Genomic DNA, 17,737 nt, shown 5'->3' on the forward strand with positions numbered 1-17,737 from the left:
CATCATATACGGAAAGGCAAGGGCCTGGCCTAGCAATGCAACGTTCTTGAGAGGGCTAATAGCTTCTAGGGTGGCTCAAGGATCCCCTTCCCAGGTGGGTTGAAAAAGCTCTAAGATACAATGGAGGAATACTTAAATTTCTTTGTCTGCTCTTCTCTGATCCCTTACAGGACACCTCAGTTTCCTCCATGCTTATTCTCGATCCATTTTACAGTATTCTACAATAGTGGGCCAGGAAACTTAATAAAGGCCTGAAAAGTCAGTGACCACAGAACTAATAGAGCTTGGGTTGCCAGCCCCCTGGTCTGGGCAGGGGCTTCCCCACTTTTGCGGGCTCCTCCCTGGCCGCAAATGCCCCCAAATGCAGCATGATGACAACACCCGGAAGTGACATCATCATGCCACTGACATTGCGCAGCGGCGCTCTAGGTTTTGTGCAAAACTCTATGGTAAATTTGGGCTTCAAACCATAGAGTTTTGCCCAAAACCCAGAGCGTTGTCATGCGACATCAGCTGTATGATGATGTCACTTCCGGGTGACATCATCACATGCACGGTAGAAGCTCCCAGAGAGGAGTGAAGATCCCCTCGCCAGCAGCAAGGTAAGACCTGGCAACCCTAAATAGAGCCCAAAAGCCAGCTGCCTTCTGCACTCACAAGCAATCACCTTTACATTTGGTTGGTAGACTGTAAAATATGGACAGGGATTCCAGATTTGGACCCACCAGCACCCTTGCCCTATTGCTGTCCCTAATTAGATTCTATGTAAAGTCCTCAATGGTCCAAAGCAGTCTTCAGGGAATTCCCTAATGAATCCACAGGAAAGGGACACCATGTCTGTAAATCTTCCACTAAATGGAATACTCCAGGGTGAGACAGAATGGGGTAAAGACAGGATGGAAATTGGGGATACATGACAGACCTGGGACACCAATAGGCCCAGTTGTCACTCGCACAGCCTTTCTTTATTGTATTTTCATTGACTTCTTCTCTCTCTGCATTGGGGACCCAAAGCAGCTTACAGCATTCTCCTCTCCTTCATTTTATCCTCACAACAACCCTGTGAGGTAGGTTAGGTGGAGAGTGTGAGTGGTCCAAAGGCACCAGCAGACTTCCATGGCAGAGTGGGGATTTGAGCCTAGCTCTCCCAAATCCTAGTCCAGCACTGTAATCACAACGCCACATGTGCTCTCGCACTGGCTTCCTAATGCAATCTAGTCAATGCAGATTCACCCCTCCTGCTTGCCGTCATGCTCACCTGTACAGCACTACTGTGTCAGAGAGTGATCCCACCAGGAGGTCTGGGTAAAGGTTGCCATCGATATCCAGCCCTCCGGAAAAGGAATATCCAAACATCTTGATGCCTACACTCTCCCCAGTCAATATCTGCAGTGGGCGGGGTTGCAGAAAAGGGAAATAATGATGCACCAACAGCACATGACTAGGGCAGGGACCAAACAGGAAGGCTCATGTAATTACCAAGAGAGCAGAGGAAGGCGGTGATATTCCCAGAATCATCCCTGCCCTACTGCAAAGTGAAGAGTCAGTGAGGGGTCCTCACCTGAGCAGGTTTGATCGCAAAACCCGAATTACTGCCATGATAGATGTAGACCTTGCCATCACCATCCAGCGGGGCTCCCACTGCAAAGTCTGGAAGGAAAGCAGCAGCAGCAGGTTAGGAAAAAATGCACTCCGAGCACCTCTGTCTACCTTCCATATTCTTGGCTATTAGCTGCACAAACAGAATGGGATAAATCTTACCCCTAGCCTTCCTCTCCCCTGAGCAAAGTTCATTCATTAATTCATTCAAATATTTATACCCCACTTTTCGTTTTGGCTAAAGTTTGAAGCCTTTCCCCAATCTCAGGAGACTCCTCCAACTTAAGTGCTCTTCCACTGGAGGGTCCTTTTAACTTTCTCTGATGGAAGACCCACTTAAGAAGAAGAAGAAGAGTTGGATTTATACCCCGCCCTTCACCTGGAGTCTCAGAGCGGGTTACAATCTCCTTCCCTTCCTCTCCCCACAACAGACACCCTTTAAGGTAGGTGGGGCCAAGAGAGCTCTGAGAGAACTGCTTGTGAGTGAACAGCTTTGAAAGAACTGTGACTGACCCAAGGTCACCCAGCTGGCTTCATGTGGAGGAGTGGGGAATCAAACTCGGTTGTCCAGATTAGAGTCCACTGCTCTTAACCACTACACTAAGCTGGCTCCCAGCTGGAGAAAGTTTCCTTAGGCTGGAGGAAGACTGCTTGGAGAATGGTTGGTTCCACCCCAATGCAGCATCGTTACACAGATATATTCAAACATCAAAAGGCCAATAGTTAGCATGTACACCAGGGGTCCCCAACATTTTTGAGCCTGCGGGCACCTTTGGAATTCTGACACTGCATGGTTGGCATAGCTTCAAAATGGCTGCTGCAGGGAATGGAGCCAGCTACAAAATGCTTGCCCCAGCTTACCCATCTGTCACACAGTGTAGATCCTTGTGCTATGGTAGCAGCTGCTGCCAAAGCAATGTTTTTAAAAATCTGCACAGCCAATCAAATCTCCAGTGGCCAATCAGAAGCCTTGCTAGGCAAAAGCCACACCTGGCCCTGCCCACTTCCTAAAAACACTTTACGGGCACCAGAAAAGGTGTTAGTGAGCACCACGGTGCCCATGGGTACCACGTTTGGGACCCCAATGTACACATTACAGAACTGAACACAGACAAACATGGCGTCCTCAGGCTTACACAGCTCCATAGATATCCAACCTAATTCAGCCTCTCACGCACACTTGTACCACCAGATATCTGCTTGCACGCCGCAGGATACAATACGTGCACATTTTCTTACACTTGCATCATATTCTGTTCCCGCAAACATGACATAAACACATGCTTGAGATCACTGCACTTCCTCGTTCTTTTCCCCTCTCTCATTCACATATTCTTGAACGTGTGAAGCTGCCTTACACTGAATGAGACCCTTGGCCTATCAGGGTGAATGCTGCCTTCTCTGGCTGGTAGGAGTTGTCAAGGGTCTCAGGCAGAGGTCTTTCAAATCACCTACTCCCTGATCCTTTTGACGTGAGATGCCAGGGATTGAACCTGGGACCTTCTGCGTGCAAACAAGATGCTCTAGAAATGATCCATGGCCCTTCTTAAGTACTTGTTTTCTTATAGTTGCCAGAGCTTTCCTTGTTTGCTTCCCCAAGAGTTAAACTCCCAAATCCTGAATGTGCACTTGGAAGTATGGACATTCTAAGTATGAACATTTAGTCTGACCCCTATAAACTCCCTATCTATAGTACACACTCATGAGGCATCTCATGCACACTTATTCAAGAATCCCCACACACCAGTGTTTTATTTATTTATTATTTTCATTTATAGACCACCTTTCTCACTGGGACCCAAGGTAAATTACGATAAAAAAATTCAGTCAATCAAATTACAAAATATGGTACTACCAGGCAATTGCTGAGAGGATTACAAAATACCACAACCGTTGAATATAACAGCAAATATTCCTAGTAAGACAAAATAATGTGGTTGAGAAAAGGGAAAACAAAACCCAGAATGCATGTAAACCTCTCTGTTTAAGGCAACAAGACAATCCGTGTAGGAAAGAAGAGAAGAAGAGATTGGATTTATACCCCGCCCTTCACTACCCAAAGGTGTCTCAGAGCGGCTTACAAACTCCTTTCCCTTCCCCTCCCCACAACAGACACCCTGTGAGGTGGGTGGGGCTGAGAGAACTCTGACACAAACTGCTCTTTTTCAAGGACAGCTGTGCCAGAGCTTGGGACTGACCCAAGGTCACATCAGCAGGTGCAAGTGGAGGAGTGGGGAATCATATTGTTTTGCATATTTTGCAAAACAATGGACGTGCTGGGGGGGGCCTTCCTGCTAGCCTCCAGCAGACCATTCCACAATGTAGGTGCCATGACAGAGAAGGTGCATGAATGTGCATGTGCACTGCTGTTTTTATTCTCACCTTGGAAGCTATCCTGGTTGAGGTCACCAACAGCCCCCACGGTGATACCGAACATGGAGTCATACGAGCCGTTGAGACGGATGGGGCGGACATTCTCCCAGTCCCCTGCTTGGTTGATGTATACATAGACTGCACCTCCAATCCCTTCCTTGCGATCAAAGAGGTTTGGTGCCCCGACCACCAAGTCCATCCAGCTGGAGAGAACAAACTATGAGTGTGACCATTACAGAAACACCAACTGCTTTCAGGGCACCACTTACTACATCAATGGTGCGGAACAAGAAACACAAGCAAAAAATGCGAAACCTTTTTACCAGACCTATGTGTGCCTACAGTTTTGGAGGCATGCTTTTGAGCTACTCTTCTGTACTCAGTACTGTTATTCAACTGTGACAAGAGCCGGCCTTATTCTCTTTGGCTGGGGCCACCTGTCTAGAAGTGCATGAGGGAAGACGTTATTGTCCAAGAAGATTGTTTCAGAGGGTAACTGTGTTGGCCCAGAGTAAAACAGCTCAATTCGAGTCCAGTCACACCTTAGAGACCAACAAGGTTCCTGGGGGGTAAGCTTTTGTGAGTCAAAGCTCCCTTAATCAGAGTGTCATGGCAGGGCCAGGGGGCGTGAGGCAAACAAGCAAAGTCCAGAAGCAGTCCGAGGTCTAGCCGAGCAAATCAAGCAGCACAGTTCAAACAAGTCCAAATCTGTTTCCAAAGCCAGTGTCAGACATACCAGAAGTCAAGGTCCATAAATCACAACGAAGCCAGAGAAGTGCAGAGACGAAAGCAGGGTCAACGAAGCCGAAGGTCAACGAAGTTGCCAGCACAAATTCCTCCCAGCAGCAGGCTTGGTGATATACTGTGCTGGCTAATGAACTCGTTAGCTGGCAGGGAGCAAGGTTAAGCTTCTGTCAATACTCAGGGCTGAGCGAACGTCTTGCACGCATGCGTGCAGCCCGGCGTCTTTCTTGCAGCTCCTGTCTACGTTGACTCCGGAGCCTGGTCACAGCTGGCGGGGAGTCAGGTGGCAAATTGCTGGGATTACACAGAGCCTGATCCTGTGCAGGTGTTTCCTGGGAGGCTCTATCCTCCTCGATACTTAGAGAGCTTTCTGCTACAGGAGCCAGTTCCTGACTGTAAGTCTCGGCTTCTGAATGTTCCTCAGGAGCTTGTGGTGCCAACTCCACGTGCTCCTGGCTGTCAGGTGCCTCATCAGGGTCACCATCAGGGGCAGGCATGACACAGAGCTTTGATTCTCAAAAGCCCATACCCTGAATGTCTTGATGGTCTCTAACATGCTGCTGGACTTGATTATTGTCTAAGAATGCATTCAGAGAGTTTGGTCTGAAAACAAGACTTGGAATTCCTCACGCTCACCATGGTTTGGTATCTTGGCCTCTAAGCTAGAAACAAACCATGATTTGTCATTTCACCTGATCTGGAGAGCACAGCAGGTCGCACAAGGTGAGCAGGGAATATGCAAACTTGTGGACTGCCAAGGCTTGTTCTTGGACCAAACTGTAGTTGTTTGTATCCAGCTCATATCTTCCACTCAAATACTTTATCTGTTAATTCTAGACAGTTGCCCATCTGTGGAATAATGGAAATCCTAATTTGAGATGGGAAAGCTATTTTCATCTTCTCCCAAATTTCTCCTTCAGTAGAGTGTCTGGCTAGGGGGGAAAAATGACAATTTTTGGTGCCTTTATCAGTAGGATGATGCACAGAAATCAACAGGTAAAACTTCTCACAGCATAGGGATGAGCATTGCCATTTTGGGCACGTAAGATTATTTCACCAGGTATGTACCCAACAAGTTTTCAAACTTACTTTTGCAACAATCTCTCATCTACTTTTGCCCACCCAGTGCTATGACGACTGCTGGTCAGAGCAGTTAAAATTTAAAAAATGATGCTCAAAACACAATGAGTCAGGCCAAGATTGGCAAAGGAAAATGGTGATGGCCTATGCACCCAAGTAGTATTCCAGCATCTGGGTCTCTCTCTCTCCCTCACAGGTAGATTACTCACCCATCACCATTGAGGTCCAGCACAGCCAGGGAATAGCCAAAGGAAGAGGTGAGCTTTTCCCCCCAAAGGATGAACTCTGGTACCAGCCGGTTGACATTGTCCCGTTGCAGGATGACCACTGCCCCAGTGTGGTTGGCCCGTGGTGCCCCCGTTACAAAACTCAACTCGTTCTTCTTCATGATCCCCACACCCGAGTCAAGAGAAAAGCCTGGAAATAAGGGGGGGAAGCATCTTAGTTACTTGAGAGAGCCATGGCATTGAAGGGAGGGTTAGTATTACCACCAGACATTCAAAACTCACAAGATCAGCTTGAAAAGCATGAGATTTCAAGATCGGTCCAAGTTCTGGACATGCACAAAATAAATCACATTTCTAAATGCTACAAATCTGAGAAACCTGTCTTGCTTGTTGGTTTTGTAAAATGAGAGCTGTAATGCCTACCTTTTGTTACTGTGGTTCATAGGTGGAAAGCCACTTAACAATATGAACAAATCGTTAAATTTCCCAAGATCTAGACAGCTTGATTTGTCTGTCTCTCCACCCACACTGTTGTCTCGCATCATAGGTCAGACCAGGTGAGTACCATAAACCACTATGTCCTTGGCTCCCTCTGCTGTGTGGGGTTGGAAAAACAGGTGTTCATGTTCCTTGATGGGCTTGGTCACCAGGTTTGAGCATGCCTAAACAGGAATATAGGGAGATCAGGGCCTAGCTACGAGGCAGAGCCAGACCACAACTCCTACCTGCCTTTGGATTGACGTGGGACTGCCAGTGCCCTACTCACATTCGTAACTTAAGAAAAGAAAGCACAAGTCAAAATCTCCTCACAGTCAAGGCTTCCTTTCTGAAAGTGATCTCACTGCAGTCAAAATTCTGTCATGTTCTGCCTGTTGCCCTCAGGACTATCCTTCCCATTGCCTTGGGAGACAAAAAAAAATAATGGGAGAGAGTGCAGGGCTGAGGGAGGGCCATGGGCCAGAAATGTGAACACTCCTTCAGGGTCAGCTATGCCACCACTCTACGGACCCAGCAGGAGGTGGATGGGCTGGGTTGTGGGTGGATGCTCTGAAATCTGGAGAACCCCCAGTGAGCTTTCAGTATTTGTTCTTGACTTGGCCAGCGAGTCTTCCACCCAGCGCCAGGCCTTGTGACTTTTGGTTGGGAGTGGGACTCCTCAGAAAGTGGTTGAGGCCTCTCTCTTCCTCAGTCCTTCGGGTCGCCTGGATTCCATTCTCTCAGCCCAAAGAGCATACAGAAAAAAGAAACAGGGACATGCCAGGCACAGAGCTCCCTGCTGTGAAACGGCAGCGAAATCTAGGTGGTGATCAGTAGGGCGAGAACTCTGTGCCAAGGTGAGTAAGGTCTTAAAACATTCCTCAAAGAGCCAAGGGGGAAAAAATTGAGGCAGAAGTGGGGAGGGTAGTGGGAAGCCACACGCAACCCCAGGACTAGGCCTCGGTCCCTTGGCACAGCTTATGGCAATGTTCCAGCTCTGGGGAGGAAGATGTGGTCGCCTGTGCAGAGGGGAAGGGCGTCGGGTGGGAAGCAATGGGACTCAGTTGCTAGCATGCAAAAGCAATGGGAGGGAGGGCAGGAAGGCAGCTGGAGCAAGACGGGGCTGGAAAGACGCAGGATCCTTTGTGGGAGACCCTTCAATGGGCAAAGTTGGTCCTTGCCAACCCCTCTCTTGTTCTTTTCTCACCCCTCTCCTAGCATAGAAGAAGGCAGCATTTTGGGCCTTGGTGCCAAAAAGGTCAGCCTTTGGTGTCCTGGTGAACAAAAAGGATTTGCTTGTCCAGACAAATGAGGAGCAAGCCAAGTCCCAGCCACTTCAGGGAGTCTCCTTGGACCCCAACGACTGGCAGCTGTGCAGGTCTAGCAGGTGATGACGGGCATCAACCATGCCCAGGGGCCTTCGCCCAGGCTGCCAGTCACAGCAGTGCTGCCAGTAAGTTGGGGGCACTCACCTCAGTTGCTTTGGCAGAGCGCCCGCCCTACGTGCCAAGCAAAATGGTCCGTCTCGCTGTTGTCTGGCACGCATGCAGAGGGTTGCCTCCCTTGTCCTAACAGGTTTTGTATTTCTCAGAGCAGGGGTCATTTCGTAGAAAAAGAGGTGCAGGAGCGCATTAGCATAACACATTAGCATAACTCATGTGCATATGCCACGCCCCCTGACATCACCGGAAGTGTGTCAGAAGGCAACACCCACCGCTCGGGCTCCACTGGACTGTTTTGGATTGCTAGCTTTTTTTGTGGTGGGGATGGGCAGATTTGTCCTTGCAGAGGAGGGAGAGCTTGTACCTGAATAAAACTTGGTCTCAAAGGTGCCATTGGACTGTTTTGGGCCGAGGGGAGCTCTGCAACTTACCTGGCTGCTTCTTGCTCTGACTGAGGATTGCTGGGAGCAGGGGGTGGGGCTTGTTGCATGTGCCCGCCCCCTGGGCTCTTTATTGCTGGAGCTCCGCTCCTGTGTGCTCCTGCAGGAAATGACCCCTGTCTCAGAGACAAAGAAGATTCTACCCTGGGCCAGTAGAAGGGGCTGCTATCCAATTTCCTGCTAAGACTGAGAAGGAGAATGGCACACAGCCCACTCTTTATTAGGTGCTTTGCCCCATTGCGGTTCCGTACAGGTCATTTGATGTGTAAGAGGGTGGAAGGCATATGACAAAGTGCACCAAGCAAGGAAGCAGGTCCTGCATAGGGTAAAGTAGGATCAGCACGGGTAAGCTGATCACAGAAGAGCATGCTTTCCCACTGTTGAGCAGCAAACATGCAAGCAGGCACAGGCATCACAGGAACCATGCAGGCAGCACAGATATCATGCAATGAGGGACAAGCAAAAAGGCTGTTCCAGGGTCCCCTAACTAGAGGGCTTTCCCCATTCTTATTTTCCTCTCTTGTGTGTTTCTGTTGCTTTGGTCTTTCCCCCCTATTCTGCATGTATTTTGCTCCTTCTAGTGGTCAATTAGATATTATATCACTTTTGTCGGGCAAATCCCCCTGCAGATTTAAACCACAGGTTCTTATGCCGGAAACGAAGCACTGTAATATTGAATTGACCACTAGAGGGAGCAAAACACATGCAGAATAACCCCCTTCCCCCAAAAGAACAGGAACACACAAGCTAGAAAAATGAGAATGTGGAAAAGCCTTACCAGTTCTTCAGAACTCTGCATTCTACTGTCTCCAGCCCTCCTCCTCCTCCTCCTCCTCCTCCTCCTCCTCCTCCTCCTCTCACAACAAAGAGGTCCTTCACATTTCCCCTCTCTCCTTTTGCCTTTCCTGTCTGTGCTCCTGAAGAATGTGACATTTCCTAGTCAATTTATCTCTGAAAACTGTAAACAGTAGCTTCAGCTCCAACCTCAGCTACTAAGTTTTTCATTCCCACTTTCAGCGTGTCAATGCACCAGTCTGGTTTGTTGCATGCAAGGGATCTCCATCAACTACCATTTACAGTAAGGGTAAGCAACTGGCAAAGCCAAAGCAAAATGCACCCTCCTGCTCACTTAACTACACAATACACTGGGGTGCTCAGCTCCAGTGTGGCTGGCTGACTGGCGGCACAGGGCACACCCACCCAGGCCAGCTAACAGGGTGGCAGCCTCAGCACGTACCCGGGCCGTTGCTCAGGACAGGCAAAGGCTGGTGGGTGGCTCAGGATACGCACGCCTGAGTTGCCGTTCCAGATGCACTTATCTAGGCCAGCTGGTGGCTCAAAGCACATCCACCAGAGCCACGGCTCCATGTTGGCAGGTGGCTCAGAGCGTGCCTGCTCAGCCCACTGGATGGATTGGAATGTGCCCTCCCTGCACCCAGGCCAGCCAGCAGGGGGTGGCACAGCCAGGCCAGCCCTGACAGTACGTTACACAAACAGTGGCTCCCCCAGACTGTTTCAGGCCAGAAAAACAATATGGGAGGGAGGCTTAAGCCCCTGCTGTCCACGCAGCATGGTCCCCCTCCAATTCAGCCTCCATACACCTGGGAATCAAACTGTGAACATGGAACCTCTAAGACCACATCTGTTGGTCAGATCTGGGAAACCTCTTTCCAAACAGGGATTCACAGGCCGCTGTGACATGCTGTCCCTGTGGCCAGAGTAAAAGGTGCCTCCAAGATGTATGTAGTACTGCCTTAAGGAGTTCAGGCCATCTATCAATGAAATTGATGAGCAGTCGGGTTATAACAGATAAACGGAAATACTTCTTCATCCAAAGAGTGATTAACACATGGAATTCACTGCCACAGGAGGTGGCGGCGGCTACAACCATGGATGGCTTCAAGAGGGAATTAGATAAGCATATGGAGCAGAGGCCCATCGGTGGCTATTAGCCACAAGGTATAGATAGGAACTCTCAGGCTGGGGCAAGTGATGCTCTGTCTTCTTGGTGCTGGGGGGGCAGCAACAGTGGGAGGGCTTCTAGTGTCCTGGCCCCACTGGTGGACCTCCTGATGGCACCTGGTAGTTTTGGCCACTGTGTGACAACGTGTTGGACTGGATGGGCCACTGGCCTGATCCAACATTGGCTTCTCTTATGTTCTTATCACTAGGTGCCATGGTAGAGAGTGATCCTGGTACTGGTCATGCCCACACCTGAATTTCTTCAATAACAGAACTACATCCGATACAAACCACTGATTAGCAGGTTTTAATCAAATTCTGTTGCTCAGTTTTCATTTCATTTAGCCTGGGGGAGCTCATCCTCCATCCCCTCTCCAGCTCAGCAAGGGACTGAGGTTTCCAGTACCCCAGCCACCACCAGAGCCTGGAGAGTCTCCCTTATGTCGTCCCGCCCACCCTTGGGCATTGGAATAGGAAAGGTCTCACTCAAGATGCAGACACAAATTGTGCCTGGATGTTAACAGGGAATGATAAGGAGAGCCTTGCAAGGGCTGTAGAGGAGAACTTATCCACTCTTCCTCAAAACGTTAGAATTTAGTGGCATTCATCAGGAGGAGGACAACATGATGCAGAGTGCAATTAACCTATGGAATTCATTGCCAAAGGATGATGTTGTGATGCCCACTAGCGTAAATAATTTTAGAAAGGGTTAGACGTGCTCGTTGAGCATAGATCTGTATTGGGCAGTTGGCTATGTGAAATGGACCTAGGAAAGTGCTCGTATTAAGAGGATCCCGCTTCTGTGCCCAAACCAAAAACTACCCTTCACAGCTAGTTATGCCAGCCCCATCGGCCTTCTGCTGCACTCCCATTCCCATTTGTACCTAGGGATAGCAGGGCTGCTATCAGGCTTAACCGTGCAATCCTAGGCAGAAGTCAGCAAGCGTATACCAGTGTAACTTTGCACAGGATTGCACTCTTTACTATGAAGCAGGAAGTCCCTAGTTCAAATCTTCCCTCTGATAGGAACTCTCTAGATGGTCAAAGGCATCCTCTCTTAGCTTCACACAACAGAGGGGAAAAGACAATGGCGTCTTGCTTAAAAATACTGAACACTTCCAAGGGGAAGGGGTGAGAGGCAGAAATCACTGAGGCAGGCATACCGGCACCTTACAGATCTAAAAGGGGAAAAAATATAAGCTTGTTTCATTCCTCCATCTTTGGTCCTCTAATTGTTTACAAGGACAAACAACGCCCAATTTAATATCCACAATATTCTTGAGGCCAGAGTTTTTGACACTAACGCTTCCTGAGAAAAACTGCATCAGATGGTCAACCAGTAATTTACAGCTATTTTCAGAACTGCGCCTCCCAAATCTTCGGTCTGAGATTGCCAATTGCTAGAGGAGAATCTCTAAACTTCTCTTCCTATCTACTCCAACCCAAACAATCCTACCTTACTTTGCAAGTGACTGTAGGAGCTGTGAACAGTGCCCCCTGCTGGCTGGGAGTAACAAGTCTCACGAGCTTTGATTTTATTTATTTGAGGGCGTGAGGAACAGCAAAACATAACAAAGGGGGGAAAGCAATAGCCGCTAGCTTGAAATACTGAGGAAGGAGAGAGATTTCTGAGGGGAAGCGGGTGAGAGGCAGAAACCACTGAGACGGGCACACCGACACCTTACAAACCTAAGTAGCTATTCTGGGCCACATCTCCAGCATTCCCGGGAACCCTCTCGCTGGGCTCTGGCGTTTTATAGACCAGCTGGTCAGGGTCAGAACTATCAATGTTTGTCACAAACAATATCCCTGCAAGGCCAATGGAAGGAAAGAGAGAGAGAGAGAAACAAAGGGTTAGCAGTGTGAGAAACCTTGGCGCCCAGGCAGGGGAAGCACCACAGAACATTTGGCAGGAGTCAGAGACCAGCAGGGTCAAGGTCAATCTAGATCTACCCCACACCCAGTTGGGCTCCTACTAACACAGATTTTCTGTCAGAACAATTGCCAATCAAACCTATTTCTTTTGTTCAGGCCTGAGGCCTAGAGAAGGAAGCGCTCACTGCTTATTAAGAATTCTACAACTAGGGGTTGCTTTTTCAACCAGGGCTTTGGTGATCATTTATGGATATTCACTTCTTCCAGCCAAATATCCCCTCAAGCTCAAGATTTCACTTGCCAACACCCCACCCTGTGGTGGTGGCCTGCTTGGCTGCTCTGTGGTGCTTGGCCTGCCGGGCGCAACCCCATACCAAGGTAGCTGTTGGCAGGCAAGGGGATGAGCGAGGGGTCCTGGTCCTTTTCTCCCCCGGCTTCATACGGCCCGTCGTCGTAGTGACTCAGATCCAAGCCACTCAGTTCTGCCCGCAAGGTTCCTGCCAAACCAAACACCCATTAGTGATTGGTGGAACAGGGAAGTTTGAGGAATCATGCATGTCCTCACAACATGGTATAGGAAGGCAATGATTTGGGGGTGAACATGTCTTTGAACATGTTGTGAACATGTTTGTCCAACTATGTCAAGTAAGACTTTAAGTAGCCACTAGTTTTATGCACCTGGCCTGGAAGGAGGGTCTGGATTACGGTTGCCATCTCCCGGTTAGGCAATTCCTAGAGATTTGGGGGTGGAGCCTAGGGAGGGCAGAGTTTGGTGGGGGGGAGGGACTCCAGTGGGGTATAATGCCATACAGTCCACCTTCCAAAGCAGCCAGTGGAAATGATCCCTGTTATTCTAGAGATGAGTTGTAGTTCCAGGTGATAGCCAGGTCCCACCTGGAGGTTGGCAACCCGAGTCTGGATGGACACACCTCTCGGCAGTAGAATGAGAGGTCTGGCTTGGCCTAAGTCTGCTTATTGGGTGTCCCAAATGTTCATGAAGAAGCGTGCAGGCACACAAAAACTTATACCTTGAATAAAACTTTGTTGGTCTTAAAGGTGCCACCGGACTCAAACTTTGCTCTGCTGCTTCAGACCAACGTGGCTACCCAACAGAATGATCAGAAGGCGATAATGTAGACCTGACGGCAAGAACCTAGGGCCATACTCCACCTCTGGGGGACTCCTGCTGTCCAACCCCAGGCCGCTGGAGCTCCCAAATGAAGATTCTGTACGGCTGAGCTTTGTAAACCAGCCTGACAGCAGGGCTGTACTATTTGATTTCCTGGGTGGAAAGGGCTGTCAAGTCGTAGCCAACTTATGGTGACCCTGTAGGGTTTTCAAGGCAAGAGAGGAACAGACGTGGTTCACCATTGCCTCTCTCTGCGTAGCAACCCTGGACTTGATTGGCGATCTCCCCAATCCAAGTCCTAACCAGGGCTGACTCTGCTTAGCTTCTGAGATGTGACAAGGTCAAGCTAGGCTAGGCCATCCAGGTCAGGGAATATCTTTGGTCTCAGGCACATGCTTGCCGTCTTACCTTTCCAGTTGTAGGTGCCAGGTGCCCCAAAGAGGATATAGTGCCTGTCAGCAGTGAAACCAGTTGCCACCCCCTGCTGACAGAAACCGAAGCGATCATGCCCCTGTGGCCGCCCTTCGCAGAATTTCCACTCTCCGCCATCCAGCTCATCAGACACCTTCAGTCCCTCACTGAGCACGTAGCATCGGCCTATGACGTCCCTCGTCTCCAGAGATTCATTCACCCGGTTACGAGCTTCATACAGGTGGGCGCAGGTCTGGGATACAGGGAAAGGGGGACAGAACAAAGTAGGGAGTGGGATAGAAAGTGCCCCGTCGACCGACATTTCTGCACAAAATATCTTCCTGTAAAAGGCAGAGATCACAGTGAACACTAGCCTGTTGTGGCTTAGCTGCTCCTTTGTGGTATCAGAGCAGAAGGTACCCATCCGAATGCACTTTCCCTCCCAGGTTAATCAGCACTCAGGTAACATCACAGGTGGGTCAAATGTCTGTGGGTAGCACAGGGTTTCCCGAAATTGTGCTTAAAATGTGACATGGCTAAGAAATAGAGGATGGCTCTGGACATTTTAAAAGAACATTTTAAAAGAACAGTTACGCTTCCTCTGAACATCCAAAGCTTGCTCAGAAAAGTCATAGTTAAACCTGTATTCTATTCTCTCTTTCTCCTAAGGGAGACGTCTGTGTTCCAGCTGCAGAACCTGCCCCTCACCCATGGGGAAAGAGAGAGAGAGAGAGATGGGCCAACAGTGTCAGATAATCCAAACAAGTTTATAAAGTGGGAGCGTAACTTGCTTTGGTTTCCTCCTCATTCCTCCAACCTGTTCAGTAAAAGGAAAAGGTAAAGGTTCCCTTGCTCGAAAGCCAGTAGAATCCGACTCTAGGGTTGCGGTGCTCATCTCCGTTTCAAAGCCGAAGAGCCAGCGCTGTCCGAGGACGTTTCCGTGGTCATATGGCCGGCATGACTAAACACCAAGGTGCATGGAACGCTGTTACCTTCCCACCAAAGTGGTCCCTATTTATCTACTTGCAGTTTCTTGCTTTCGAACTGCTAGGTTGGCAGGAGCTGGAACTAGAGACGGGAGCTCACTCCGTCTTGCGGCACCCGGGTCTCGAACTGCTGAACTACTGACCTTCCACAGCCTGCAGTTCAGCGTCTTAACCACTTGAGCCACCGCAGCCACCAGAATATCCCCCAAACTGACTCAGAGAGCCAATTCAAACATACAGGGAAAGCAGACGTATCCCCTTCTTGAATGTACCACTTCAGATTGCAAGGGAAGGTTCCCGATGGCGAGCCCAGGCCAGGTTTTGCAATGGCCAGGCTAGCAACCAGATTTGGGGTGCAGGTTCTCCAGCCCTGTTTTTACAACCAGTAGAAGCTGAAGCTGGGCCTGGAGGCCAGGTTGGGAGCCTGGTGAGTAGGCAGGCTCTGGTGATGGAGCAAGGCCAGAACACCAGGTCCTTAGGCTATATACAGGCTTCGTCATTTCTGGAAGTCCCATAATGCCTACATGTTGTAGGGAAGTTGCCTGATGCAGGCTTTGGGATCTGAACACGCAGCCCTGGGTAGCTCACCAGGCCAGGTTCCAGCCTCAATCCATGAATCAGAATCCTTCAATACCATGCCTTAAGAAGGAGGCTCCTTGCAAGTGGAAAACTACTATCTCATCCTCAGACATGCTAGCTGCCAAATGCATTGTGTGCTTTTTCTCATTGTGTGAATTGACTCAGGCGTGAGCCACGTTCTCGTGAGTGTTTAGCAAACAACATATTTTGGCTGCTGGTCTGTCTCCATGAGAAATGAAACGAGTGCAGGAGTGATAAGAAAGTGAAAAAGTACGCTCTCTTCTTTATAGAGGAGCACACACTCCTGTTCTGGAACAGTTTATCCCTATAATCATTTCTCAAGTAGTCCCCACTCTGTTCTCTTCCTGCGGTGCTTCCATTCGCTGACAAGAGAGAGGATACCTTTTCTTCTAGAAAACAGAGCAGATCTCTGGGATATCCTCATATAATTGTACTGAACACGATTGTTCTCATGAGAACTGAGAAGATAAAATGTACAAGCAGGGTGTGGGCACAGTATAGAACTGAGGCCAACCCTTTAGAAGAGCCCCCATAGGAGTTCCAGATTTTCTTCTGTTCACATGAACAAAGCAAAAGTTAAAACAGAAGAGGGCATCACCAAGTAATAGGAGGTGAGCCTGAAACAGGAACTGAGAAAAAAATCTGTCACCCAATGAATTTCAATAGAAAAATATTCACCAGAAGCAAAAATTGCAATTTTCTGTGGTTAAAAGAGGCTTCTAACATATTTAGGTTTACAAAACCTCTTGTTAACGCAAAGAAAAGCATCTTTTTGCCACAGAGATAACAACAGATATATTCTTCTTTAGCACCTGTTTGAGGTTCACCACCTCTCTCTTTTTTCTTCATGCACACACAACCGCAGCTAAATCATCCACGGTGACCCTCCCTCTCTTTTTTGCCACAGCCTCTCTGAAATCTGTTCCCCTTCCAGATGTCTCTCAATCACACACAATCCCTTTCTACATGAATTCATTAAACGTGTTTTCTTATGCTGAGGAAGGTGGGCTTCTCATCCTACATATAGAGGACAGGATAGGTTGCCACTCCAAGATGCTCGGGGTCATGTAAACGATTATCTACCTCCCCCCTTTCATCCTCATAACAGCCTTGTGCTGGGGGGGTTAGGCTTCTAGACCCACGATCATCCAAGTGAGCTTCATGGCTAGGGGGTTATTTTTCATGGCTAAGTGGCTTCATGGCTAGGCTATTTTTGAACCCAGATTTCCCCAGTCTTCATCCAGCCCTCTAATCACTATACCACACAGGGTCTCACTTTTCAGCCCCAAACGGGTTAACAGAGTGACCACCCACCCATCCAGCCTTGGCCACTGACCACGATCTTGCCGCCGGGACCTTGGCTCTTGACGCTGACTCCCAACCACTGGTTCTCCTTGCTTTCCTTCTTCAGGTCAACTGGAGGGGATACAGGAGACAGAGAAACGGTGTCAGAATCTTCCTTTTTCAACTCTCCACCCCCTCCCCTGCATCACCACCCCTCCTGCAACTCTCCCCCCCTTTCCACTTTGGGCCCTAGGATCCTCCAGGAGGAGGTGGGCATCAAGAACCTCACAAAACGAACCAGTTTGATAAGCAGAAAGGTTTGTGAAGGCTTGTGGTTCGTGAGACCCCACGAACCGGGACGAACCTCAATTTTCCTGGTTCATGCCCATTCCTAATCTCAACAAATCCAGTGGGCCTAGGAAGGATGACTAGGTATCATATATGGTAGTTACCAGAATTTTCCCCAGTGGAACAAAGGGGAGGGGGAACAAATCCAGTGGGCCTAGGAAGGATGAATAGGTTATCATATATGGTAGTTACCAGAATTTCCCCCAGTGGAACAAAGGGGAGGGGGTAGAGCAGGAAAACTGTGGAGAAGAGGGTTAAACACTCACTTGCCTAAAGTTGCTTCACTTAGCCAATCCCCCACCCACAGCATTTGCTTTGAATGGGGGGGAGACATACCAACAACACAAGAGATACAGTGATGTTTTCATTTACAGTGGCCCTAAAGACCTAGTGCTGCATGACAGAGTGAGCTCCCCTCTCTGCCCCCAGCTCCTGCCAACCTAGCGGTTCGAAAGCAAGAAATTGCAAGTAGATAAATAGGTACCACTTCAGTGGGAAGGTAACACATTCCATGCACCTTGGCATCTAGTTATGCCAAATAGGTACCACTTCAGTGGGAAGATAACACATTCCATGCACCTTGGCATCTAGTTATGCCAGCCACATGACCACGGAAATGGCTTCGGACAGCGCTAGCTCTTCGGCTTGGAAACGAAGATGAGCACCACCCCCTAGAGTCAGATTCGACTAGCTTTCGAGCAAGGGAACCTTTACCTTTAAAGGATGGATTGCACTGGAAACGGACATGTAGCAATGCAAT

The 17,737-nt window shown here is 49.0% G+C and overlaps 1 protein-coding gene across 4 annotated transcripts in view; it reads right to left on the reverse strand.

The window, feature by feature from the left end:
- Positions 1-17,737, reverse strand: part of ITGA7 (integrin subunit alpha 7) — a 90,034-nt gene that overhangs the window by 34,669 nt on the left and 37,628 nt on the right. For 3 of the 4 annotated variants that reach the window (XM_015405902.1, XM_015405905.1, XM_015405906.1), the window contains exons 3-9: positions 16,682-16,761; positions 13,757-14,012; positions 12,594-12,716; positions 6,006-6,213; positions 3,982-4,175; positions 1,562-1,650; positions 1,259-1,386 (exon numbers count right to left, since the gene is read on the reverse strand). In XM_015405902.1, coding sequence (XP_015261388.1) covers positions 1,259-1,386; positions 1,562-1,650; positions 3,982-4,175; positions 6,006-6,213; positions 12,594-12,716; positions 13,757-14,012; positions 16,682-16,761 — 1,078 coding nt within the window. Of the gene's footprint in view, positions 1-1,258; positions 1,387-1,561; positions 1,651-3,981; positions 4,176-6,005; positions 6,214-12,033; positions 12,154-12,593; positions 12,717-13,756; positions 14,013-16,681; positions 16,762-17,737 lie in introns of all 4 variants that reach the window. The other variant, XM_015405904.1, reaches the window with a different exon arrangement.

Source organism: Gekko japonicus, unplaced genomic scaffold (assembly GCF_001447785.1).
Source record: "Gekko japonicus isolate JY-2015 unplaced genomic scaffold, Gekko_japonicus_V1.1 scaffold246, whole genome shotgun sequence".
NCBI lineage: Eukaryota > Metazoa > Chordata > Lepidosauria > Squamata > Gekkonidae > Gekko > Gekko japonicus.